This window comes from Callithrix jacchus, chromosome 14, assembly GCF_049354715.1.
Source record: "Callithrix jacchus isolate 240 chromosome 14, calJac240_pri, whole genome shotgun sequence".
NCBI classification, from domain to species: Eukaryota; Metazoa; Chordata; class Mammalia; order Primates; family Cebidae; genus Callithrix; species Callithrix jacchus.
In genome coordinates this window covers 111,398,302-111,424,783 of record NC_133515.1, presented here as the reverse complement: position 1 = coordinate 111,424,783, position 26,482 = coordinate 111,398,302, and the positions used below count along the sequence as shown (strand labels likewise).

At 53.6% G+C, this 26,482-nt stretch overlaps 1 protein-coding gene across 5 annotated transcripts in view; it reads left to right on the top strand.

Annotated features, from left to right (window-relative positions):
- Nucleotides 1-3,310: 3,310 nt before the first annotated feature.
- Nucleotides 3,311-26,482, top strand: part of COLEC11 (collectin subfamily member 11) — a 51,516-nt gene continuing 28,344 nt past the window's right edge. Inside the window, exons 1-3 of one of the 5 annotated variants that reach the window (XM_078348523.1) lie at nt 3,311-3,495; nt 13,884-14,035; nt 22,930-23,001. In XM_078348523.1, the coding sequence (XP_078204649.1) occupies nt 13,906-14,035; nt 22,930-23,001 (202 nt within the window). In that variant the 5' untranslated portion in view covers nt 3,311-3,495; nt 13,884-13,905. Of the gene's footprint in view, nt 3,496-5,704; nt 5,834-6,058; nt 6,601-13,338; nt 13,414-13,883; nt 14,036-22,929; nt 23,002-26,482 lie in introns of those variants that run through there. The other 4 variants (XM_078348524.1, XM_078348526.1, XM_035273318.3 and 1 more) reach the window with 4 other exon arrangements.

The following is a 26,482-nucleotide window of genomic DNA, read 5'->3' as shown; positions in this document are numbered from 1 at the left end:
CTTTTCTAGAGCAAAAGGTTTTAATTTTGACGAAGTTCAATTTATCAGTTATTGCTTTTGGAGATTGTACTTTGATGTGAGAATATCAAAGAATGGTTTGCTGAGCCTTAGAGCCTGAAGATTTTTCTTCTGTGCTTTTTTCTAAAAGCTTTGCAACTTTACATTTTGCGTCGAAGCCCATGATCTGTTTTGAGATAGCTTTTGTATGATAGTTATATTGGGGTTATCTTGTTTGCCAGCGGATGTCCAGTGGCTCCAGCACCGTTTGTGGCACACGCCATCTTCCCTCTATTGAGTTGCTTTTGTGCTTTTGTGAAAAAGCAGTGGAGTGTATAGATGCAGATCTGCTTCTGGGCTCTCTGTTCTGCTCCACTGTGTAATGTATACATTGCGTAGATTGATTCCTCCTACTTTATTCTTTTTCAAAATTGTTTCAGCTGTTCTAATTCCTTTCTCTTTTCATAAAATTTTAGAGAGTCTTGTCTATATATACAAAGATTATTGTTATGATTTTGATAGAAATTGTGTTGTGTCCAAATCTTAAAAAGAAGTTGTGTTAAGCTTGTACGGTATATTAATTTTGGGGAGAATCAACATTTTTTTACTCTGTTGAGTCTCCTAAACTATACTTTTACATTTTTTTTTTTTTTACTTCTCGGAGTTCCTGTATTGTATTCTTCAGTTCCATTATACTTTTACATTTTTATTATTATTTTTGAAACAGGGTACCACTCTGTCACCCCGCTGGGGTGCAGTGGCACAATCTCAGCTAACTGCAACATCCACTTCCCAGGCTCAGGTGATCCTCCCACCTCAGCCTCCTGAGCAGCTGGGACCGTGATACCAGGCCCAGCTGATTTTGTATTGTTTTTGTTAGAGACGGGGTTTCACCATGTTGCCCAGGCTGGTCTTGCCCTCCTGAAATCAAGTGATCCCCCACTTCAGCCTCCCAAAGTGCTGGAATTACAGGCATGAGCCACTGTGCCTGGACAAGTCTCCTAATCTATAAAGACGACATGTCTCTCTGTTTATCAGATCTCTTTTGAGCTTTTCAGCAACAGTTTGTAGTTTTCAGCATGTAAGTTCTATATATGTTTTGTTAGATTTACACCTAAGTATCCCTTTTTAAAAGCAATCGTAAATATTATTTTGAATTTTAGTGTCTATGAGTTCATTACTATTTTATAGAAATCTGCTTGGTTTTTCACAGTTTATTTTTATTACTTATTTTGAGATAGAGTTTCACTCTGTTACCCAGGCTGGAGTACCTCAACTCATTGCAACCTCTGCCTTCTGGAGTCAAGCAATTCTCCTGCTTCAGCCTCTTGAGTAGCTGGGATTGCAGGCGTGTACCACTACGCCTGGCTGAGTTTTGTATTTTTAGTAGAGACAGGGTTTTGGCTTGTTGGTCAGGCTGGTCTCGAACTCCTGACCGCAGGTAATCTGCACACCTCAGCCTCCCGAAGTGCTGGGATTGTAGGTGTGAGCTACGGCGCCCGGCTACTTGGTTTTTAAATGATTGCCTTGTATCCTGTCACCTGTTGCACTGATTTAATAGTTTCCAGGAGCTCTTTTGTAGACTCTGGGATTTTCAAAGTCGACAACCATGTCATCTGCAACAGGGACAGTTTTATTTCAGTTTCTGAATCTACACGCTGTTTATTTCCTTTTCATGCCCTGCCATTGTGCCTAGAACTTCAGCACTGCATTGAGTAAGAGGTGAGAGTGGACATCCTTGCTGTGTCTTGATCCCAGGAAGGAAACATTCTGTTTTTGCCCATGAAGTATGATGTCAGCTGTGGCTTTGCTAACATCATACTTTATCAAGTATGAGAGTTTTTTTTTTGAGACGGAGTTTTGCTCTTGTTACCCGGGCTGGAGTGCAGTGGTGCGATCTCGGCTCACCGCAACCTCCGCCTCCTGGGTTCAGGCAATTCTCCTGCCTCAGCCTCCTGAGTAGCTGGGATTACAGGCACGCGCCACCGTGCCCAGCTAATTTTAGTATTTTTAGTAGAGACGGGGTTTCACCTTGTTGACCAGGATGGTCTCAATCTCTTGACCTCATGATCCACCCACCTCGGCCTCCCAAAGTGCTGGGATTACAGGCGTGAGCCACCGCGCCTGGCCAAGTATGAGAGTTTTTATGAAAGATGGCCTTCATCAGGTTGAGAGTTTTTATTGTGAAAGGGTGCTGACTTATGCCAGATGCTGTTTCTGCAGCGCTGATACACTCACGGGGTTTTCTTTGTTACCTTGTGACTGTGGTGCGTTGCGTCAGTGGAGCTCTGAATACTGACATAGCCTCCCATTCCTGGATGAAACCCCGCTTGGTCAGAGTTCATAAATCTTTTTCTATATTGCTGAATTCTGTTCGTGAATATTTTTTTAAGGATTTTCTCATTTCTGTTCATGAGGGTTATTGGTCTATAGTTTTTTTGTTCTCTTTGGTTTTGATATGAGGGTAATATCAACTTTATAAATGAATTGGTAAATATTCCCTCCTCTTCTATTTTCTGGAAGAGGATGTGTAGAATTGGTGTTAATTTCTCTTTAAACGTTTGGTAGATTCTCCTGTGAAACCATCTGCCCTTGAAATGTCTTTCTGGGGAGTATTTAAATTGCAAATTCAATTCCCTTCCTCCTTAGAGGGCTATTGAATTATCTTTTTCACACTGGGCATGCTGGATAGTTTGCGTTTTCAGGAAGTGGTTCATTATGTATAGCTTTAATAATATATTTAAAATAAAGAATCCATTATTTTTCCTGGATTTTATGATTTGTGTGGAATTTCTCCATTTTTACATTTTTATTTTATGATTTTTCTGTCTAAATAAATATTCACCTTTGAACCTAGCTTCTTACGATTGTAATTTTATATGTATTTTTTTCTTAAAGAAGGTTCCACTATCCCCTAAGACATGCAAGATTCAGGCTGCACAGAAGCCCCTAAGATCACCTGGGGCCAGGTCTCCACAGGCCGTGGTCAAGCTCTGCCTTTTGAAGCAAAGTCCCATAGGAACGAGGAAGGAAGTTGGTCGGCTGCGCTGGCTTCTGTCGGGTCGGTGCCAGGCAATGAGCGTCACCCTTCTGAACTTCCACAGTAGTCATGCTTGTTTTTTCCAAAAATAAAAAAAGAGAAAGCCAACAAAGAAACAGGATGGTGGTGTTTGGGTTGGGGAGTCAGCAGGGGCCTCCCCCGGAAAGTCCTGCCCCCTCCCCGAAGCCGGCCTCAGGGAGTTCCTGGTGTTCCCACACCCGGCAGGCCACTCTGCAGGACCCTGGTGGACGCAGTGCAGACAGGAAGCCGCCCAGAGATAACGCTGCAGCTGGCCGGGCAGCCTGATTTGCTGGGCTATCTGATGGCCCAGGCCGAGGCTTCTCCCTGCGCCTGGGACTGCTGCCGCCTCTCTAAATAGCAGCCATGAGGCGCCTCGGGGCAGTGTCCCCGCAGGTCAGCGACTGCCAGGACGCCCCTTTTGCCTAGTGTGTGCTCAGGTAGGAAATGCTGCTGCCTGGGACTGCAGCTGAGGGTTTGAAGGTGCTGCGACCCTGGAGAGGAGAGGCAGGCGGGGGTCCCACCGGGGCTCGAGGTGGGCTCGGGCTGAGCGACAGGGTGGGAATTTGTCCCTGGATCCAGGCAAGAGATTGAATCTCAATAAATCTGGCACCAGAGTTCCAAAGTTTGATTAGTTCATGGCGGAAATTCATGGAGCCTATTGATGAGATGGGTTTAGACTGATGAGTTATGGATGGTGGAGTCAGTCACCCTCCTGGGTGGCAGATTTCAAAGAGCCCAAGACCCAGAGGGCGAAGCCATCTTTGCTGATTCCAGCCTCAGCGCAGTACTTGGTCGCACAGCCTGGCGATTGCTCCTGTGCAGCATCTGAGGGGTCAGGCAGGCAGCAGCCGCCACCGCTCTCAGGGACCAGCAGCTCTGTGTTGGGGTCAGGAGTGGCTCTGTGTGGGGCTCAGGAACGGGGATTGGAGAGGTGAGGGACAGGTGGGTCTTGCGGTGGCAACTTTCAAGGGACGGACTTTGAGTTCAGATTGGGTCATCTCAAACCGAGTTGGGGCCTCCTATCTCCAAAACTGGAACGGAGGAGGGTTTCCTAGGGCAGCCGCCTCCTGCCTGGGTGCCTTGTGCTAGGCACTGGCTCTCTGTTTAGAGCTGGAGTGATGCGATCATTCTCACTTTAAAGAGGAACCTTTAAAGCCATCATGTGTGTGTAGCTGAAATTTTGGCTTGATGGGAAACACTTTGCCTGTGGTAGGCAGAGCAGTGCCCCAATCTTTCACAGCTACTCGATTTTATTTAGAATTTTGAAAAATCCATGTGCCGGGGAAGAGAGCACAGTGGCGATGTGCTGGTGGGACGAGGAGAGGGCAGGGGTCCCTTCTAACTCTGTGCTCCTGGTAGGGAGCTAGGAGGAGCGTGTGCTGTTGTGGGGTGGGATCCCAGCTGCCCTGGAGGGCACACTGTCACTGTAGGGAGGGAGATGCCGCAGGGGCTGGGCTGGGCTGGGGCAGTCACGGTGAGACGGGCCTTCCTATGCTTCGGGATGTGGTTCTCAGGAGGTGTTTGTGGTGCCTATAAGATGCTGGACCTTGCTGTGGACACTTAATGAAATTGTAGAATACCCTGTTTGGCAACTGAAGTCATGATTTTTTCCCATAGTCTATTTCTTTCTTTCTTTCTTTTTTTTTTTATTGTGACGGAGTCTGGCTCTGTCACCCAGGCTGCGGTGCAGTGGCGTGATCACGGCTCGATACAACCTCCACCTCCCAGGCTGAAGCGATTCTCCTGCCTCAGCCTCCTGAGTAGCTGGGATTACAGGAGTGCACCACAGCGCCCAGCTAATTTTTGTATTTTTATTGGAGAGGAGGTTTCACCATGTTGGCCAGGCTGGTCTCGAACTCTTGACCTCAGGTGATCTGCCCACCTTGGCCTCAAAGTGCTGGGATTACAGGCATGAACCACCACACCCAGCCCCATTGTCTGTTTCATTTTTAACATGAATTTCTTCTCAGGATTCCAGGTTTAGCCCCCTCTCCCTGGCTTATCAAGTCTGCCTTTTCCATTGTTGGGAGCGTATGATGTCTGAGGCCCGGGCTGGGAGATAAGGATGCTGTTCTCAGAGAGGTTTGAGGGAGATGTGGCCTCTCCATTTACAAATGAAGTTCCTCGGCTGGGCGGTGGCTCACGCCTGTAATCCCAGCACTGTGGGAGGCCGAGGCGGGTGGATCATGAGGTCAAGAGATCGAGACCATCCTGGTCAACGTGGTGAAACCCTGTCTCTATTAAAAATACGAAAAATTAGCTGGGCATGGTGGTGCGTGCCTGTAATCCCAGCTACTCGGGAGGCTGAGGCAGGAGAATTGCCTGAACCCAGGAGGCGGAGGTTGCAGTGAGCCGAGATCGCGCCATTGCACTCCAGCCTGGGTAACAAGAGAGAAACTCCGTCTCAAAAAAAAAAAAAAAAAAGAAAAAAAGAAAGTCCTCTTATGGGAAGGCAGTCAGTGGGTGAGACCTCTGGGAAGTGGAGGCACTTTCAGAGGCCTGGGTGCCCTCACCCTGTGCCCATCTGCCTGGGTTCCTGCTGTGCATCTGAGAGCACCGGATGCAGGGCCTGGGCCTCTTCTGTGCCCGTAGGTCTAGGTGGGGCCTGTCGCAGGAAAGTGGACAGGAAACCTGTGAATGGGTAGCGGGGTCAGTGAATGAGTGGAGCGAGGGAAGGCACGAGAAGGCCTGGCTGGGGCTGCTCTGGGGGTCAGTGGATGAATGAAGTGAGAGAAGGCACAAGAAGTTCCAGCCCAGCTGCTCCGGGATCAGCGGGTGAGTGTGAGTGAGAGAAGGCACGAGAAGGCCCGGCCCGGCTGCTCCGGGATCAGCGGGTGAGTGTGAATGAGAGAAGGCACGAGAAGGCCCGGCCCGGCTGCTCCGGGATCAGCGGGTGAGTGTGAGTGAGAGAAGGCACGAGAAGGCCCGGCCCGGCTGCTCCGGGATCAGCGGGTGAGTGTGAGTGAGAGAAGGCACGAGAAGGCCCGGCCCGGCTGCTCCGGGATCAGCGGGTGAGTGTGAGTGAGAGAAGGCACGAGAAGGCCCGGCCCGGCTGCTCCGGGATCAGCGGGTGAGTGTGAATGAGAGAAGGCACGAGAAGGCCCGGCCCGGCTGCTCCGGGATCAGCGGGTGAGTGTGAGTGAGAGAAGGCACGAGAAGGCCCGGCCCGGCTGCTCCGGGATCAGCGGGTGAGTGTGAGTGAGAGAAGGCACGAGAAGGCCCGGCCCGGCTGCTCAGGGATCAGCGGGTGAGTGTGAGTGAGAGAAGGCACGAGAAGGCCCGGCCCGGCTGCTCCGGGATCAGCGGGTGAGTGTGAATGAGAGAAGGCACGAGAAGGCCCGGCCCGGCTGCTCCGGGATCAGCGGGTGAGTGTGAGTGAGAGAAGGCACGAGAAGGCCCGGCCCGGCTGCTCCGGGATCAGCGGGTGAGTGTGAGTGAGAGAAGGCACGAGAAGGCCCGGCCCGGCTGCTCCGGGATCAGCGGGTGAGTGTGAGTGAGAGAAGGCACGAGAAGGCCCGGCCCGGCTGCTCCGGGATCAGCGGGTGAGTGTGAGTGAGAGAAGGCACGAGAAGGCCCGGCCCGGCTGCTCTGGGTTTCTCCCACCTACTACTTACCTTCTCTTGGGAGACGGAGATCAGTTTTTGTTGAACTCTTAGGGCTTCTGCAGCGTGAGGGCGATAAAAGCCTTGCTGAACACCTGGCTCTACCTGGACAGAATTATTTCCAACTAGAGAGGAAATTCCCATGCCAGCCTTTGATTCCTGACACATTGAAAAAACATTGAAACCCAGTTTGCATCCTGCCAACACTAAGAAGTGAGGCTTGCCTCGCGCAGAGTGGGTGGGGAGCAGGAGCTTCTCACCGCTTTCAGGAGCTGCTCGGGCAGCAGCTGGGTAGAGGATGCCTAGGAGTTCAGTGGACCAGCACGCCTGGCACAAACCTTGCGGTGCCCTTTTTACTTTTAATTTTTATTTTGTTGATTTCTATTTTTGGGGGACGGAGTCTCGCTCTCTCACCCAGGCTGGAGTGCAGTGGTGTGGTCTCGGCTCACTGCTGCTTCCACCTCCTGGGTTCAAGTGATTCTCTTGCCTCAGCCTCCTGAGTAGTTGGGATGACAGGTGCCTGCCACCATGCCCAGCTAATGTTTATATGTTTAGTGGAGATGGGGTGTCACCATGTTGGCCAGGCTGGTCTCGAACTGCTGACCTCAGGTGATCCACCTGCCTTGGCCCCCCAAAGTACTGGGATTACAGGCGTGAGCCACTGAGCCTGGCCCATTTCAACATTATTAGGAATTTTAGGACAGTGAGAGCAGGGGAGTAACCCATGTCTGCAGATTGCCTGCCTGCCTGGGAAAACCGCGTGGACATTAGATTTGTTGAAGATTCTGCAAATACAGAAGCGCCGTGAGGGAAGAGCAGGAGGCGCTATTTGCAATGCGTTTGTGTGCTTTCCTTCTGTTGTTTGTTCCTTTATTCACTCACTCATTCGTTCACTCAGTTTGGTGCCTGCTAAACTGCGGGCTTCTGAGTGCCCAGAGACCTTTAAGAAGCTGTAGCTTGCACAAATCACTCGCACATGGACCCAATGAGGAAGGAAGGTGGGAGGATTGAAGTCAGCTGGTGGGATCCTGGGTTTCTGCTTTTCAGTCATCCTTATGCTAATATACGCATGGGCACAGGGGAGCAGGGTGTGGGCAGAAGCAGCAGGTGAGGGGTGTGGGAGAGGAGGCTGGAGGTGGGCTGTGGGAGAGGGGTGTGGAGGGGAGGCTGGAGGGAGGCTGTGGGTGTGGAAGAAGGCTGGAGGCAGGCTGTGGGTGTGGAAGGAGGCTGGAGGGAGGCTGTGGGTGTGGAGAGGAGGCTGGAGGGAGGCAGTAGGTGTGGAGAGGAGGCTGGAGGGAGGCTGTGGGTATGGAGGGGAGGCTGGAGGCAGGCTGTGGGTATGGAGGGAAGGCTGGAGGGAGGCTGTAGGTGTGGAGGGAGGCTGGAGGGAGGCTGTGGGTGTGGACTGAGGCTGGAGGCAGGCTGTGGGTGTGGACTGAGGCTGGAGGCAGGCTGTGGGTGTGGAGAGGAGGCTGGAGGTGGGCTGTGGATGTGGAGGGAGGCTGGAGGGAGGCTGTGGGTGTGGATTGAGGCTGGAGGCAGGCTGTGGATGTGGAGGGAGGCTGGAGGGAGGCTGTGGGTGTGGACTGAGGCTGGAGGCAGGCTGTGGGTGTGCAGGGGAGGCTGGAGGGAGGCTGTGGGTGTGGACTGAGGCTGGAGGCAGGCTGTGGGTGTGGACTGAGGCTGGAGGTAGGCTGTGGGTGTGCAGGGGAGGCTGGAGGGAGGCTGTGGGTGTGGAGAGGAGGCTGGAGGGAGGCTGTGGGTGTGGAGAGGAGGCTGGAGGCAGGCTGTGGGTGTGGAGAGGAGGCTGGAGGTGGGCTGTGGATGTGGAGGGAGGCTGGAGGGAGGCTGTGGGTGTGGACTGAGGCTGGAGGCAGGCTGTGGGTGTGGACTGAGGCTGGAGGTAGGCTGTGGGTGTGCAGGGGAGGCTGGAGGGAGGCTGTGGGTGTGGAGAGGAGGCTGGAGGGAGGCTGTGGGTGTGGAGAGGAGGCTGGAGGCAGGCTGTGGGTGTGGAGAGGAGGCTGGAGGTGGGCTGTGGATGTGGAGGGAGGCTGGAGGGAGGCTGTGGGTGTGGATTGAGGCTGGAGGCAGGCTGTGGATGTGGAGGGAGGCTGGAGGGAGGCTGTGGGTGTGGACTGAGGCTGGAGGCAGGCTGTGGGTGTGCAGGGGAGGCTGGAGGGAGGCTGTGGGTGTGGACTGAGGCTGGAGGCAGGCTGTGGGTGTGCAGGGGAGGCTGGAGGGAGGCTGTGGGTGTGCAGGGGAGGCTGGAGGGAGGCTGTGGGTGTGCAGGGGAGGCTGGAGGGAGGCTGTGGGTGTGCAGGGGAGGCTGGAGGGAGGCTGTGGGTGTGCAGGGGAGGCTGGAGGGAGGCTGTGGGTGTGGACTGAGGCTGGAGGCAGGCTGTGGGTGTGCACTGAGGCTGGAGGTAGGCTGTGGGTGTGCAGGGGAGGCTGGAGGGAGGCTGTGGGTGTGGACTGAGGCTGGAGGCAGGCTGTGGGTGTGCAGGGGAGGCTGGAGGCAGGCTGTGGGTGTGGACTGAGGCTGGAGGCAGGCTGTGGGTGTGCAGGGGAGGCTGGAGGGAGGCTGTGGGTGTGGACTGAGGCTGGAGGCAGGCTGTGGGTGTGGACTGAGGCTGGAGGCAGGCTGTGGGTGTGCAGGGGAGGCTGGAGGGAGGCTGTGGGTGTGGACTGAGGCTGTAGGCAGGCTGTGGGTGTGGACTGAGGCTGGAGGCAGGCTGTGGGTGTGCAGGGGAGGCTGGAGGGAGGCTGTGGGTGTGGACTGAGGCTGGAGGCAGGCTGTGGGTGTGCAGGGGAGGCTGGAGGGAGGCTGTGGGTGTGGACTGAGGCTGGAGGCAGGCTGTGGGTGTGGACTGAGGCTGGAGGTAGGCTGTGGGTGTGCAGGGGAGGCTGGAGGGAGGCTGTGGGTGTGGAGAGGAGGCTGGAGGGAGGCTGTGGGTGTGGAGAGGAGGCTGGAGGGAGGCTGTGGGTGTGGACTGAGGCTGGAGGCAGGCTGTGGGTGTGCAGGGGAGGCTGGAGGGAGGCTGTGGGTGTGGACTGAGGCTGGAGGCAGGCTGTGGGTGTGGACTGAGGCTGGAGGCAGGCTGTGGGTGTGCAGGGGAGGCTGGAGGCAGGCTGTGGGTGTGGACTGAGGCTGGAGGCAGGCTGTGGGTGTGCAGGGGAGGCTGGAGGGAGGCTGTGGGTGTGGACTGAGGCTGGAGGCAGGCTGTGGGTGTGGACTGAGGCTGGAGGCAGGCTGTGGGTGTGCAGGGGAGGCTGGAGGGAGGCTGTGGGTGTGGACTGAGGCTGGAGGCAGGCTGTGGGTGTGCAGGGGAGGCTGGAGGGAGGCTGTGGGTGTGGACTGAGGCTGGAGGCAGGCTGTGGGTGTGGACTGAGGCTGGAGGTAGGCTGTGGGTGTGCAGGGAGGCTGGAGGGAGGCTGTGGGTGTGCAGGGAGTCTGGAGGGAGGCTGTGGGTGTGCAGGGAGGCTGGAGGCAGGCTGTGGGTGTGGAGGGAGGCTGGAGGCAGAGTGCCCAGTTGCATGGCCAAGTGGTAGAGTTGGGGCTGATTGTTCACCTCTCCATATTGCACTGAGGAATTGTAATATTGTACAAGGTCGTTTTGGGAGTTAAATCAGACACGCGCCCACATTTGGTACACAATGTATACAAGCTCCTTTTCTCTCCATCCAACGCTGTTTTTAAAAAGTCCCTACCGTCATGACTGGAGAAGGAAGGGGGCCCTTCCTTTGGTGCGTGGGGAGCTGAGAGCCGGGAGAAAGAGGAAAGCCGTGACAGTGAGGGGAAGCCCTGGCTTTCAGCCCCACCCTCCCCACTGGCTAGTCACACAATGCTGGGAAGTGTTCTTAATGTCTCTTTTCTTTGGCTTCCCCGTCTGTGGCGTGAGCCTGATGGTGCCGATCTCTGTGCAGTGATGGGGGTTATTTTTCTCCAACTCAGTGGATATTCTGCACCTGGTCCTCTACAAGGCCATTTCTACAAGGGACTCTGCAGAAGAAGCCAGGTCCTCAACTGGTGCATGATGCCCTGCACTGCAGGATGGCACTGGATGGAAACGGTCTCCCTGTGTCCCTTCCGTGGGAGAACTGACACAGAGGCACTGTGTGGGGCACAGGTGTTCTCGGATGAGGAGCTTCCAGCCCTTTCCCTGGACTGGGAGCCCACGTGTATAATCACAAGAGGATCAGTAGCTGCCACTGGACGAGCATTTCCATGTGCCACACTGTCACGGTGCCACAGGCGTTAATTTCCTCTGCTATCCCTTAGAATAGCCTAGCTCTGTTTTATTTTATTTTGTTTTGTTTTATTTTTTTGAGGTGGAGTCTCACTCTGTCTCCAGGCTGGAGTGTAGTAGCATGATCTTGGCTCACTGCAACCTCTGCTCCCGGGTACAAGTGATTCTCCTGCCTCAGCCTCCTGAGTAGCTGGGATTACAGGCACATACCACCATGCCCGGCTAATTTTTGTATTTTTAGTATAGATGGGGTTTTACCATGTTGGCCAGGCTGGTCTCGAAATCCTGACCTCATGAGCCACCTGCCTCAGCCTCCCAAAGTGCTAGGATTACCGGCATGAGCCACCATGCCCGGCCATTCCTATCTCCGTTTTAAGAGAAGAACAGGGGCTTGCAAAGGGCCTGCGGTGTGGCCAAGGTACTGGGAAGTGGTTCAGCGGACGCGTGACTGCCCTTTACCCACTGCCTTCAGGATGCCAAGTCCCAGGAGGCCTTGGCGACGGCCCCTCCATGGCGCAGGAAGGCAAGCGCTGGCCTGCCAGCCCCACAGTCACAAGGGCGAGCTCCACGCCACCAGCTGTACCCTTCCTCTCCTTCCAGCACCTGCCAGTGGCCTGCACTCTGCCTTCATAAGATTAGATAATCCATACACTACAACCGCATAAAGTTGAGTGAAAAAGACACTGAAGACTGTGTATACTGTGCTGGGATATCTGGTCAAAAGCAATCAAGGCTGGGTGTGGTGGCTCATGCCTGTAATCCCAGCACCTTGGGAGGCCGAGATGGGCAGATCACTTCAGCCCAGGAGTTCGAAACCAGCCTGGGCAACGTGGCGAGACCCCCATCTCTACAAAAAAGACAAAAATTGGCCAGGCATGGTGGCACATGCCTGTAGTCTCAGCTACTAGGGAGGCTGAGGTGGGAGAATCTTCTGAGCCCAGGAAATTGAGGCTGCAATGAGGCAAGAGGGCACCACTGCCCTCCAGCTCTGTCCCAAAAACAAAAACAAGCAAACCTGACCGAATATGGTTTAAGAACAAATAATGTAGGAATGCTGCTTAAACCCTGCCAGAGGAGGAGGGGTTCACATTCGGGATGGCGTCCCTCAGGGGAGGCCGTGTGGATGGGGGCGGGGCTGGGGCTTCGGGGCTGGCGAGGCAGGTGCGCTCACAAGTGTGTGCTGTGTGGTTAGGCCTCGTCATTCTGTAGCATACACAGGATACTACACACATACTTGTATTCACACATTAACTCCAAATGAACTAGCAAGTGAACATCACAAACGGCAGCTGTAGGTATAATAAATTGCTGAAGCTGAGCGATGGGTACAGGGAGGTTCATGGTACTGGTTTTGTGTGTATTTGAAATTGTCCATCATGAATGTTAGTAATGAGGAGAGCCTCAGAGGACAATGCCAGGCCCTGTGATGGCTGTGTCACTGCATGGGGCGGGCTCCCACCCACACCCCTTCTCAGCGGGAACTGGGAGCCCCCACTTTCCTCCTGGCTGCCCCACGCCTGTGCTTTGTGAAGTCATGTCTACTTCCGATTCCTGTGGATTCTTGCAGGATGTTTGAATAAAGGGGGGTGTGGGTAGTTTCTGAATTAACCCCTTTTCCCACCACCCTTCCCATACACTCAGGGGGGTCCGGAGTGGCGGGAGTGGAGCTGAGATTTGAGCAGGGCCTCCGGTGACAGGCTGGTGTGTGGACCACGTGGACCCTCTGGTGTAGCCAGAGCTCATTGCTTTATTTTTTGTGACTTTGAGCTTTTTGTTTTCTTTTCTTTCCTGTGTCTGTGTTTTTTTTTTTTTTTTTTTTTTTGAGACAGGGTGTCACTCTGCCTGCCCAGGCTGGAGTGCAGTGGTGTGATCATGGCTCACTGCACCCTCAGCCTCCTGGGCTCACGTGATGCTCCCACTTCAGCCTCCACAGTAGCTGGGACTGCAAGTGTGTGTCAGCACACCTGGCTAATTTTTTGTAGACGTGGGGTTTAGCTATGTTGCCCAGGCTGGTCTCAAACTCCTGGACTCATGATGTCTGCTGGCCTCGGCCTCTCACAGTGCTGGGATTACAGGCGTGAGCCGCGTGACTTTAAGCTATAAAGGACCTTTCACCCCCGAGCCATTCTTGAACACCCGGGATGAGAGGCAGCCTCGGCTTCAAGGCCTCTAGGTTTTCATAGCGGTAGGACAGGTTCTGTCATCTTTGGCAAGTGAAGCCCTCCGACCTGCATGCCCAAGCTCTGGCTCTGCCCCTCTCTCCCTTCCCCCTCCCTTCATTAACCCTTGCCTCAGTGGTAAAGGATGTCTAACATGGGATGTTCAGGGCGCTGACGCTAGCGGTCTCCACGTCATCTTTCCGTCTATTACCATTCGAGAAGATTTTTTCAGATTTGGGAGAAGGGTTTCAAAGGACTTCCCTTCGAACTGCAGTGCTGCCGTGGGCGTCCTGGCCTCCGCACATTCCGGGAGGACTCCGCGAGCAGCAGGACTTCTGCCTGCAAAGGTGGGCTAGCGCCAGCCAGAAGCAGGGTCTCTGTAGATTCCACAGGGCCCTGGCTTTCGGGGCAATGTCCCCCTCCCCTGGCTTTTGTAGCAGGGCTCTCACAGGGCTGCTGATGTGGGAATCCCAATACTGCAGGTGGCCTTTCTCTAGCAGCTGAGTAGGAATTCTCTGTGTAGGAATCTAGATGGAACTCCTTGGGGTGGGCACACTGTAGGCCTTCAAGCAAGGATCACTGGCCAGAGCTGGCATGTTCTCGGTGCCCAGTGCCTGACCGTGGTGCTGGAAGTCTCTCACTGGAGACTCATGACTGGTGCTCGAGTGAACGAGTGACTGAGGAGTACCTGTGGGGGCCTAAACAGCCCTGCCAGGTGCCAGGCGGGCTGCGCCCCTGGCCTCGGAGGCCTGCTCACCGTCACCGGCGGCCGGCTACTGCAGCTCCCATCACTGTTCATTATTCCTCCTCCGTGTAGGAGTCGGCATCCTGCGCTCAGGATGAGGGGACATCTGGCCCTGGTGGGTGTTCTGATCAGCCTGGCCTTCCTGTCGCTGCCACCGCCTGGACATCCTCAGCCAGCCTCCGAAGACGCCTGCTCCGTGCAGATCCTCCTCCCTGGCCTCAAAGGTAACTGCTCCCTGGACTCTGCACCGCCAGGCAGTGGCCTCCGGGGCGGCTCAGAGACTCCCATGCAGCCAGGAGTTCCGTGGAAAAGCACGAAGCCCGGGAAGGTCTGCCCATCCCCCTGAGCCTTGGTTGCCCCATCTGGAAATCAAGGATTGGGTGACATGATATCTAAGCCGGCTCCGGCCATGGGAGTCCCTCATTCTGAGAATAGCAATTTACTTGCAACTCAGCCCTTTCCAGGGGACCTCGCAGGAAGGCACCTGGCATTCGCGTCGGGCCTGCACACGCGGCCTCTGTCAGCCTCCCCATAAGATGATCCCATTTGGGCTATTTTACAGATAAGGAAATTGAGGCTCAGAGAATATTGGCAATTTGTGTAAGGTCCTAAAGTGCTTCTGCGTTGCTTCCTGGGAACACTTAATATTTTATTTTAAAAATTAAAAAAAATATATCCCTGGTGGTCTAGTGGTTGGGTAAAAAATAAGAAACATGTTTTTCTTGCTGCTTTGCTGCGTGGCTCTGCTTGGGGCCTCTTTTCAGCTGTGTCCACCCTGCTGTTGGAACCAGTGGACCACACTGCAGCCCAGCACAGCCCAGGGGCTTCTGCGTTTTAAATTCTGATTGATGTGCCTGCTTTAGAAATGCTGAATTATGTTGGAAGCAACTTACACTGCTGGATGTGTACGGCTCTCTAAGAAGTTTTGGTGAAAGTGCTTTGGCCCCTGACTTCATGGTAGCATTTGTGGGTTTGTGAGTGGAACCTTCAGCTTTAAATTGGAAGCCCCATCTGTGGGGAGCTGGACTTTGGCTCTGGATGTCATGTCCCCATCTGACGTGGTGGATGCCCCCGAGTCCCAGCCGTTCAATCTTCCCTGTGCTTTGCCAGGTCTGTGGCGTGCACAGGTGGGGGCCGTGGTTTGGGGTCCAGGGTCCCTTCTGGATGCTGCCTTTCCCAAGTGCTGTTGGGAGGGTCCTTCCCGGCCTCCACATCCTGGGTCCTCTGGATGTGTTGTCATTTCCCACATGGGTAGGGTCCCTTCCCAACCCTTGCAGGCTGGGAAGTAGGGCAGGTCTGCATGTGCTGGGTCAGCCATGCTGCGTGATGGGTCACCTGTCCCCCCAAACCTTGGCCTCCTGGTCTGTGAGGTTGGGGAGGCGATGCCGGCTTTGGGCTCTGTGGGGATGCAATGGTGGCACCAGGAGTGAACACATAGTGACCCAGGACCTAGCCCCTGCTCCCTGCTCTGGGACAGTGACTTACAAGGCACTCTCCCTGAGCAGGCTGCAAGCCCTCCCAGGGTGCAGATCAGGTGCCTGTCCAGCATGTGTCCAGCGAGTCCGCAAGTGAGAGGTGAGCACCAGGGCGAGGAGAGCTTTAAAAGGTTGAGGACGCCCAGTGTGTCAGGAATTTGTTACCCAGTGGATAAAATGTTGTGTGCCAGAGGACCTCATCCCTGCCAGCTGCAGCGAGTGTCATAGCACCCCAGGGCCGTTGGAGGTCACAGAGCAGAGACGTCATCCAGGACAGTGCCTGCTTCTAAGGAAACAGACACATACGTAGTCACCATTCGTTAGACAAACGTCCATCAAGAATCTACCAGCCAGGCTCAGGGCTGGGATGAAGAAACCACTGCCTGTCTCCTCACAGTCCCACCATTCAGCCCCGGACATGGGTGGCGTCTGCTCTGAGGAACACAGCATGCGCCCCCTCCCCACGCTCCCCATTGCTTTTTGGATCCTGAAACTTCTGCCGAGTCCACATTTGGCTGAGGAATCCTCCTGGGCACACACACCAGGCTCCGCTGACTGCTGGGGTACTTGAGATGACATTGATTTGCCATTGCAGGCCTGACAATAATACATGATCTTTATGTTTAGAGAGAATGACAACTCCTTTTAATGGGAAGAAACAGTTATTTTTTTCATGGCCAAAAAAGTGACTGTAGGTGGGAAAACATTCAACTGTATTACCAAGTGTGTTGCCCAGAAATTGGAAAGGTCATAGTTCTTCTTATAGGTTTTATCAAATTAATTTGTTTTTGCTTGTTGTTTTTGAGATGGAGTTTCCCTCTTGTTGCCCAGGCTGGAGTGCAGTGGCGTGATCTTGGCTCACTGCAACCTCCGCCTCTTGGGTTCAAGCGATTCACCTGCCTGAGCCTCCCGAGTAGCTGGGACTGCAGGTGCACACCACCATGACGGGCTAATTTTTGTATTTTTAGTAGAGACAGGGTTTCACCATGTTGTCCAGGCTGGTCTTGAACTCCTGACCTCACGTAATCCACCCACCTTGGCCTCCCAAAGTGCTGGGATTATAGGCGTGAGCTACTGTGCCCAGCTTACCAGTTAATTTTAAAATCATTTACTGACATTCCTTAAAATAACATTGATAAAACCAGTAATGGGTCCTGAACAGCGTACGCGGTGGAGGTTTGCTCTTCTGACACCTGTCAGCCTGTCTGTGCCTGTCTCCCCCTCTGTAAAACGAGCCAGGCGGGCTGAGGTCCCGGCTTTCCCCTCTCTGACCTCCCATGGCCCTGGGGTGCCGTGGCACTCGCTGTGGCTGGGAGGGATGAAGTCGCTGGTGCACAAGTTCATGCAGCCTGAGAAGTGGGTAGCATCACCGTCAAGCACTGTCCACGGATCTTCCTCCACTGACTGCGAATATGTCAAAGCATCTCAGGTTCTGCATAAAACGACTGACGTGTGTCTTCCTGGCTGGGTCGGAAATGACCCCAAATGCAATCTAACTGAAAGATGTTTGTTCGTAGATTTGTACATGATTTGCAGGGAAGCCAAGCAAATAGTGAATGCTGGCCGCGTGCTCTTTGTTTCTCTGAGCAAGGAGGGAGCAGTGTTGTGGTGATTGTGGAAAGTGAACCAGACGGTGGAAATGTGAGCCTCTCCTGGCAGAGAAGTAATATGTCATTAAAACTTTATAAAGCCACTCATCCTGGAAAAGGAAAGGAGGCGGGAAAAACAGTGTTGTGCTCACTGGGTCTACATGATAAAATGCACGGAGTTTGCAGGGGGGAGGCTTATAGAAAGCCTGCTTGGGAGTCATTACCTGCAGGGCCATATATCTTTATGAACCCTGGGACCAGTGGAGAATGAACACTTCCAACCCTGACAAATGGGCCAGGTGCAGTGGCCCATCCCTGTGATCCCGGCACTTTGGTAGGCCGAGGTGGGTGGATCACAAGGTCAGGAGTTCGAGACCAGCCTGGCCAACATGGTGAAACTCCGTCTCTACTAAAGATACGAAAAATTAGCCAGGCACAGTGGCAGACGCCTGTAGTCCCAGCTACTCGGGAGGCTGAGGAAGGAGAATCGCTTGAACTTGGGAGGCGGAGGTTGCAGTGAACCAAGATTACGCCACTGGACTCCAGCCTGGGTGACAGAGCAAGACTCCATCTCAAAAAAAAAAAAAAAAAAAAAAAAAAAAAAAGACTTCAGCTCTGAAAAAAAAAAAACAAAAACAAAAACACAAAACCCTGCCAAATTGTGAGCAGTGCTTGAAAACAGCCTTGGTGCTTCAGATGCGTGGACAGGGTGAGTCTGCAAACCAGAGGCAATGGGGACCGCGGAGAAACCAGGGCAGCCCTGCCGTGGATGGGAGACCTCTCTACTCTCTGGTCCTCAGTGCTGCTGAGCCTCAGCCGGAGATTTAAACACCCTCTTCTCATGAAAACCAGCACGGCATCTTCCAGGGTGGATTTCCTTCAGTCCTCATCAGAGCTGAGGAGGGCCAGGCTGGGCGGGCTTCCACTGGGCTTTGCACAGGGGGGAAAGTGGTTTCTGGCTCCAGGGTGGGCTCCCCACCCTGCAGGCACAGCCACGAGGCATTTGGGGTTCCTGCCTCCCAGTGCTGGCTGAATGCGCCCAGCCTGTTCGACTGCAGACAGAGGTCCTTAAGCAGAGCCCTTGAGAGATGGCAGTTAAGTGGATTTTGTGATTAGCTGAGAGATACAAAGAAAATCCATGTTAAATCCTATTCTTTAGAAAGTCTTACTGTTTCTAATGACTTATTCTTTCTTTCCTGCTTTAGTAACCAGAGTTTGCGGGATTACAGGCCTGAGCCACCATGCCTGGTCCTTATTTATATATTTTTGAGGTGGAGTCTTGCTCTGTCACCCAGGCTGGAGTGCAGTGGTGCAATCTTGGCTCACTGCAACCTCTGCTTCCTGTGTTCAAGTAATTCTTCCTGCTTCAGCCTCTTGAGTAGCTGGGATTACAGGTGCCAGCCACCATGCCCAGATAATTTTTGTATTTTTGGTAGAGATGGGGTTTCACCATGTTGGCCAGGCTGGTCTCGAACTCCTGCCCTCAGGTGATCTACCCGCCTCAACCTCCCAAAGTGCTGGGATTACAGGCGTGAGACACTGCATCTGGCCCCTGCTAAATTTTCTTTGTAGAGGTGGGGTCTTGCTATGTTGCTCAGGCTGATCTCAAACTCCTGCCTTAAAGCGATCCTCCTGCCTTGGCCTCCCAAAGTGCTGCGATCACAGGAATGAGCCACTGCACTTGGCCAACAATTAAAAAAAAATCCGATGAGAGACAGGCGATGGATGCAGGTGGAGGTCGGTCAGAAGCTATCATGACAAGCTTGTCCTTACTGCTTTCTCTAGGAGGAGAGGGGACACGTGAGTAATCATGCTGGTTAGTGACTTGTTCTGAGGTTTTGATGCCTGAGGAAGGCGTGGTAAAGACACACTGGCACCAGCACATCCCAGCTTGGGCATTCTCATAGCTGTGTCTTCCCCTGCAGAGTGGACATAGTGCCCGCCCCACATAGGGGGAGGGTTGAAATTATTATGCAAATAAGTCAATGCCGAGTGCAAGCTCCAGGCCTTCATTAGCAGTGTGAGAAGACCCCGGCAGGCCTGCTTAGTGTTACTTCTCTGCGAGCACTGATGGAGCACTCACCTTCTTCCTGGTGCTCTGGGGCCCCAGGGTTGGGTGAGATGGAGCTGTGTCTTCTCCAGGCTTTCAGCCAGCGGGAGAGCGCAGAGTGCTGTCATATAGGCGGTTTGAAATGCTTCCTGAAGGAACCATTCTTTTTTTTTTTTTTGAGACGGAGTTTCGCTCTTGTTACCCAGGCTGGAGTGCAATGGCGCGATCTCGGCTCACCGCAACCTCCGCCTCCTGGGTTCAGGCAATTCTCCTGCTTCAGCCTCCTGAGTAGCTGGGATTACAGGCACGCGCCACCATGCCCAGCTAATTTTTTTGGCATTTTTAGTAGAGACCGGGTTTCTCCTGCCTCATTTTGGGCACCGTTGGCCTAGGTCTCGGCATGGGTGGTCATGCTGTCCCATGGGTCCCAGCCATGATGCCCCTGGGCTGCCTGCGCCCCAGCCTCGCGGCTCGCTCTGTCCACACACCTGGCCCTCGTCAGTGCCTCCAGCCTTCCCCCTCGTCTGTGCACCTGCTGACCCTGTCCTCGGAACGCGCCTGACTCAGCGCCTGGCTGCCCCTGCGCATCCAGCAGCTCTGCCTGAGAGTTCGGATCCTGCCGTCTCAATGACGGCTCCTTTGCTGAGGTTATTGCGTCATTTTATTCTTGCGTCCGGTGTTGCGAATGAGACTCGTATGTCAATCTGATCGTCATTCACAGGCTCGCAGTCTTCAGAACCTTCCCCTCCTGCGGAGCTGACACCGTTTCCTCTTTATTCTCGGTGTTCTTCGGGGTCGCTCCGACACGTCTGAGCTGCTTTTCTCTGGTTTCCCGCGGTTCTCCGCCGGCCTTTCGCAGCGTTCTCCCACGGCTTTCCTCCGTGCTGGAAAAGCGCAGCTGCTGAATCTTCTCAGCCATGAAGGCTTCGTTCCTCTCTCTCCGGAACTGCTGCAAGATGGACACGCGCATTCACGAGATTTTCCTTCAACTCTCAGCCTCACGGCCTCAAACAAAACAAACAAAGCTGCAGTCTCTTCTTAGTGCCGCCCTGGGAACAGCGCTTCCCCCCACCCGGCTTCCCGAGGGGCCTGGGCCTCTCCGCAGACCCGCGCCGCCCAGCGTCGTCCTCAGTTCTTTCCGCCGCCCGTTGCTGCTGACCCCGCGCCTGTCCCCTGCACAGCCAGTGTCCCGCGGCGCCACCTTCCGCCTCCTTTTTCTCCTCCGTGATTCTGGTGCCCCTCAAACCGCGGGGGTTCTTCATGCCGAGTTCATCTTGTCGGATATTTCTGACACTTCTCTTTCCCTTTTACAAGATAGGAAAGCAAACTTGAGAGCGACTTGGAGCCTCCCGGCGGGGAGTGGGTGTGGACGGTGGGCGGGGAGTGGGTGTAAGCGGTGGGTGGGGAGCGGGTGTGGACGGTAGGCTGGGAATGGGTGTGGACGCTGGGCAGGGAGTGGGTGGATGGTAGGCGGGGATTGGGTGTGGGCAGTGGGTGCGGAGTGGGTGTGGACGGTGGGCAGGGATTGGGTGTGGACGGTGGGCGGGGAGCAAGTGTGGACGGTGGGCGGGGAGTGGGTGGACGGTGGAGGCGTGTGACTGGACGTTGGGTGGGGAGTGGGTGGGGGTGGTGGGTGGGGAGTGTGGACGGTCGGTGGCACGTGATTGTGGACAGTGGGCGGGATGTGAGTGTGGATGGTGTATGTACCCTGGGTAGTGAGTGTGGACAGTGGGCGGCGCGTGGGTGTGGACGGTGGGCTGGGAGTGGGTGTGGATGGTGGGCGGGGATTGGGTGTGGACCGTGGGCGGGGAGTGGGTGTGGATGTTGGGCAGGGAATGTGGACGATGGGCGGTGCGTGGGTGTGGACCGTGGGTAGTGAATGTGGACGGTGCGTCAGCCCAGGAGCAGCCATGGACTCTTTGGCAGGTGGCCCTGCGGGGCTGGGGGTGGGGTTGTGCTGCCGGCTGCCATAGCTGTGCTTTTCTTCTTATTACTTGATTTCAATGGTATGTTCCCTCCATGAAGCCAGATAATCAGCTTTGGGGATTTTGTGGCGGGATCTTTCATTTCAATTGAGCCTCTCTGCAAGACAAGGTGCGGATGGAGTTACAGAGAAGGAAACTTTATGTGAACGCTGGTACGACTGTGCAGAGCGGGAAGGTGAACCTGCAGCGTATCAGCACACACACATGCAGATATGCTCACACACGTGTGCACGGAGGCACAGACCGCACGTGCACACAATGCACGCATGATTACACACATGCACACACGCGCATGCTTGCACACACGCACATTGCACACATGCTCACACATGCACACTGCACACGCTCACACATGCACACACCGCACACACGCATGTACACACACACTGCCTCTCTGCAGCTGTTCAGTGGCGAGATAGCGCAACAGGTAAAGAAATGCAGCCGTATAAAAATGAGTACAGAGCAGAGTCCCAGCCAGCAGAGCAGAGCGGCTCTGTTGAGAGAATCTGTAGGAGGCTGAGAAGGCGGAGCCTGGACAGGAGCCGCTGACCAGGCAGGCTGGGCAGAGGGCACAGAGTAAGGAAAGAGGGTCCAGGTAGAGCCACACTGAGGACGGGCTCAAGTAGCGGAGGAGTCACTTACAACTAAATCTAGGGGCATGATAGAATTCCGTTTGCTTCAGGACAATCATTTTGGTGTGGATTAGAGGCGGATGCAGACTGAAGTGGAGGTGCTGGTGCCCACAGGCCTTCCTGGGGCTCCTGGCCTCACTGCGCACACCTCTGCACCGCGCACACCTCTGCACCGCGCCCCTCTCTGTACCGCGCCCCTCTCTGCACCGTGCCCCTCTCTGCACCACGCCCCTCTGCACCGCGCACACCTCTGCACCGCGCCCCTCTCTGTACCGCGCCCCTCTCTGCACCACGCCCCTCTGCACCGCGCACACCTCTGCACCGCGCCCATCTCTGTACCGCGCCCATCTCTGTACCGCGCCCATCTCCGCACCGCGCATACCTCAGCACCGCGCCTCTCTCTGCACCGCTCCCCTCTCTGCACCGCGCACATCTCTGCACAGTGCTCCTTTCTCCACCGCGCCCATCTCCGCACCGCGCCCCTCTTGTACCGCGCCCCTCTCTTTACCGCGCCCATCTCCGCACCGCGCCCATCTCCGCACCGCGCCCATCTCCGCACCGCGCCCATCTCCGCACCGCGCCCATCTCCTCACCGCGCCCAGCCCATCTCCGCACCGCGCCTCTCTCTGCGCCGCTCCCCTCTCTGCACCGCGCTCCTCTCTGCACAGCGCTCCTCTCTGCACCGCGCCCATCTCCGCACCGCGCCCATCTCCGCCCGTGCCCCTCTCTGTACCTCGCCCATCTCTGCACCGCGCCCTTCTCTGCACCGCGCACACCTCTGCACCGCGCCTTGCAGGGGGTTTCCACCAGTAATTCACACTCTTGTCTCCTGCCTCTGGTGACTGAGCCCTAGAAGCAGGTGGACATGCCCACCTGGTCACAGCAGTCCTCACGGTGGAGGCCATGACTGAGCAGGAGCCTGTGCCCTGGGGGGCCCACGCTGTCTGGGCCAGCAGAGGCTGACATAGCCCGGGAGTGCCAACCAGATGAAGTTCAGGGAGAGGCCGGGGTGACGCTTCCATGGGGACACCTGGAGATCCTGCTGCCCTTCTCATTGGTGTTAGTCTGGGGGAGAGCTGGTATTTAGATGGTGCTTGGGGGGCACTGTATGCCCAGAGGCAGACTAGGAGCACCCCCAGAGGGGAACCAGCAAGAAAAACACAGGCCCTTTCTAAGAGAGAAGGTAGGGCAGGGAGAGAACGAGCCCTGACAACAGAATCGGGGGCACCCAGGGTAGGGGCTGGGCTGCAAGTGGAGAGGGGCGGGGAGAAGGGGTCTGGCAGCTTGCAAGGACGGGGTCGGAAGTAACTGTTCTTCCTCCACAAATCACTCTGGGATGCTGTGCTGGCCAGAATGAGCTGCTAACTGGATGTGACTTCTTCCACAGGAGATGCGGGAGAGAAGGGAGACAAAGGCGCCCCAGGACGGCCTGGAAGAGTCGGCCCCACTGGAGAGAAAGGTACCTGCATCCCCAAGCCAGCCTGCAGAGCTCTGCGGATGGAAGCCCCGCTCCCGCTAGAGTCGGGTTGGGAGGAGGGGGCGGTGGTTCCAGAGAGGACAGGCCCTGCCTTCTGGGTCCCAGGGAGGCAGACGGCAGGGGGCAGGGAGAATGCCCCTTCAACAGTACTCCTTGTGCTGACCTGTTTGTGTGGCCCCAGGAAAGAAAGTGCCTTGGGAGTCAGCGCAGGCTCCTGGCCTCTCTAAGGACACGAATAACAGCGTCCAGATCATGTGGGAGTGCTGAGTGAATCACTGTAGTTGTGAAGGTGGCACGGTAAAGGATGCAGACAGGACCCTCGTCGCTTTGCAGCTGTTTCCTCCTTGGTAAAGTCCGGTGATTCTGCCTGCCTTGTGGGACTGTGCAGAGGCTCACGGGAGCGGGATCATACATGTGAAGGAAATGTGTCATGTGTAGAGTAGCGGCCGGTTCACACATGTGAAGGACATGTGTCATATGTGTAGAGTAGCTGCCGGATCACACATGTGAAGGAAATGTGTCATGTGGAGAGCAGCTGCACAGTACATGGCAGGATGGAGTGCATGGTGGCCGTCACCCTCAGGATATACTCCTTGTTACATGTGAAGGAAATGTGTCATATGTGTAGAGTAGCTGCTGGATCATACATGTGAAGGAAATGTCTCATGTGTAGAGTAGCTGCTGGATCATACATGTGAAGGAAATGTGTCATATGTGTAGAGTAGCTGCCGGATCACACATGTGAAGGAAATGTCTCATGTGGAGAGTAGCTGCTGGATCATACATGTGAAGGAAATGTGTCATATGTGGAGAGTAGCTGCTGGATCATACATGTGAAGGAAATGTGTCATGTGGAGAGCAGCCACACAGTACATGGCAGGATGGAGTGCATGGTGGCCATCACCCTCAGGATATATTCCTTGTTACATGTGAAGGAAATGTGTCATATGTGTAGAGTAGCTGCCGGATCATACATGTGAAGGAAATGTGTCATATGTGGAGAGTAGCTGCTGGATCATACATGTGAAGGAAATGTGTCATGTGGAGAGCAGCCGCACAGTACATGGCAGGATGGAGTGCATGGTGGCCGTCACCCTCAGGATATACTCCTTGTTACTGCTTTACAGTTTTAAAAATGAGTTTTCTTTCTTTCTTTTTTGAGACAGAGTATTGCTCTGTCACCCAGCCTGCAGTGCAGTGGCACAGTCTTGGCTCACTGTAACCTCCACCTCCCAGGTTCAAGCCATTCTCCTGCCTCAACCTCTCGAGTAGCTGGCATGTGCCATCATGCTCAGCTAATTTACTTTTTCAGTTTTTAGTTGAGTCGAGGTTTCACCATGTTAGCCAGGCTGGTTTCGAACTCCTGGCCTCAAGCGATACATTTTTTTCAAGTCATTAAAAATTGTCTCTAGAAATGCTTGCTCAATGTGTGCACATCCTTCTATGAGAACATACACTAACTTAGCCAATCCCCCAACCAATCTTCTAACATTGGAGAGTTGTTTCCAATTAAAAATTATTATAACAACACAAATATAGTTAAATATATATTTAAGCCCATGCACTGTCTTTTTGAAACGTTTTTGAGGTATAATTTATGGACATTCCCATTTTGAGATTATAGTACAATCAGTTTTGACCATCACATCCACCTGTAACCTCATCCTAAGCAAGAGCTGGAACATTCTTATTTCACTTAGCGTGATGCCTTCCAGGTTTATCCAGGTCACAAATGGTAGGATCCGCTAATATTTTAAGACTGAATAATATTCCACTATAAATATGCCATGTTTTCTTTATCCACTCATTGGTCAATAGACATGTAGGCTGAAACTCTAGGTATCTCTTCAAGACCCTTATTTCAGCCCCTTGGCTGTGCACCCAGTAGATACACTGCTGGAGCATGTGGTAGTTCTGCTTTTGATTTTCTCAAGGAGCCTGCAGACTGTTTTCCATTCCCACAGCGAGGTAGAGGGCCTCCCCTTTCTCCACATCTTCTGCAGTATGTGCTCCCTTTTGATGTTTTGTTACCAGCCATCCTAACAGGCATGAGACGGTATCTCACTGTGGCTTTGGTTTCTCTTTTCCTGATGCTGAGTGATGTTGGGCACCTTTTCATATATCTGTTGGACACCTGTATGTCTTCTTTAGAGAAATGCCTATTCAGATCCTTTGACCATTTTTAAATTGGGTTATTAGTTTTTTGCCAATTGAGTTTCATGCGTTCCTTATCTATCTTGGATAATAACCTCTTGTCAGATACATGGTTTGCAAATCCCGTCTCCCGTTCCAGAGGCGCCCTTCCGTGTTGTTGATCGCTTTCTTTGCTGTGCAGAAACTCATCAGTTGGGTAGGTTAGTCCCGCTTATTTACTGTAGCTTTTGTTGCCTGTTCTTTTGGTGTCATATCCAAAAAAACTATGCCAAGACCAATGTCAAGGAACTTTTCCCTTACGTTTACTTGTAGGAATTCTGTGATTTCAGGTTTTACATTTAAGTCTTCTATTTTGAGCTGATTTTTATGTGTGGTATAAGACAACGATTTAATTTCATTTTTCTCGCATGTGAATATTCAGTTTTCCCTGTAGCATTGCTTCGTGCTTTTGTTGAAGATGAGTTGGCCGTGTGTGTGCGGCTTATTTCTGTGCTTTCTGCTCTGCTGTCTACGTGTTGGTTTTTCTGCCAGCGCCTGTTTGAGCAAGTACACTGCTTTGATTACCGTCTATCTAGAATACAATTTGAAATCAGGAAGTGTGGTGCCTTCAGCTTTGTTTTTCTTGCTCAAGACTGCATTGGCTATATATGGCCTTTTATGGTTTCATAAGAATTTTATGATTTCTTTTTCCATTTCTGTGAAAAGCGCCTTTGGAATTTTGATGGGGATTGCACTGAATCTGTAGATTGCTTTGGGTAGTATGGACATTTTGAAATATTCATTTTTTGGATCCATGAACATGAGATATTTTTTTCATTTATTTGTGTCTTCAATGTTTCATAGTTTTCAGTGTACAAGTGCACAATACTTCCTTAGTTAAATTTATTCCTAAATATGTCATTCTGCTTGGTGCTACAGTCAGGGAGATTGTTTCCTAACTTTTTTCGGGTAGCTCATTGTTAGTGTATAGAAATGCTGCTGATTTTTATGTGTTGATTTTGTATCCTGCAACTTTACTGAATTTATTAGTTCTAAGCATTTTTAAGTGGAGTCTGCGATTTTATTTATATGAGGTCATGCCATCTGCAAATAGAGCCAGCTTGACTTCTCCCTTTCCAATTTGGATGACAATGATTTCCCTCCCTCCCTCCCTCCCTTTCTCCTTCCTTCCCTCCCTCCCGCCCTCCTCCTTCTTCCTGCCTTCCCTCCCTCCTTCCCTCCCTCCCTCTCTCCCTCCTCCTTCCTTTCCTCCCTCCCTCCCTCCTCCTTCCTTCCTTTTCTCCCTCCCTCCTTCACTCCCTCCCTCTTT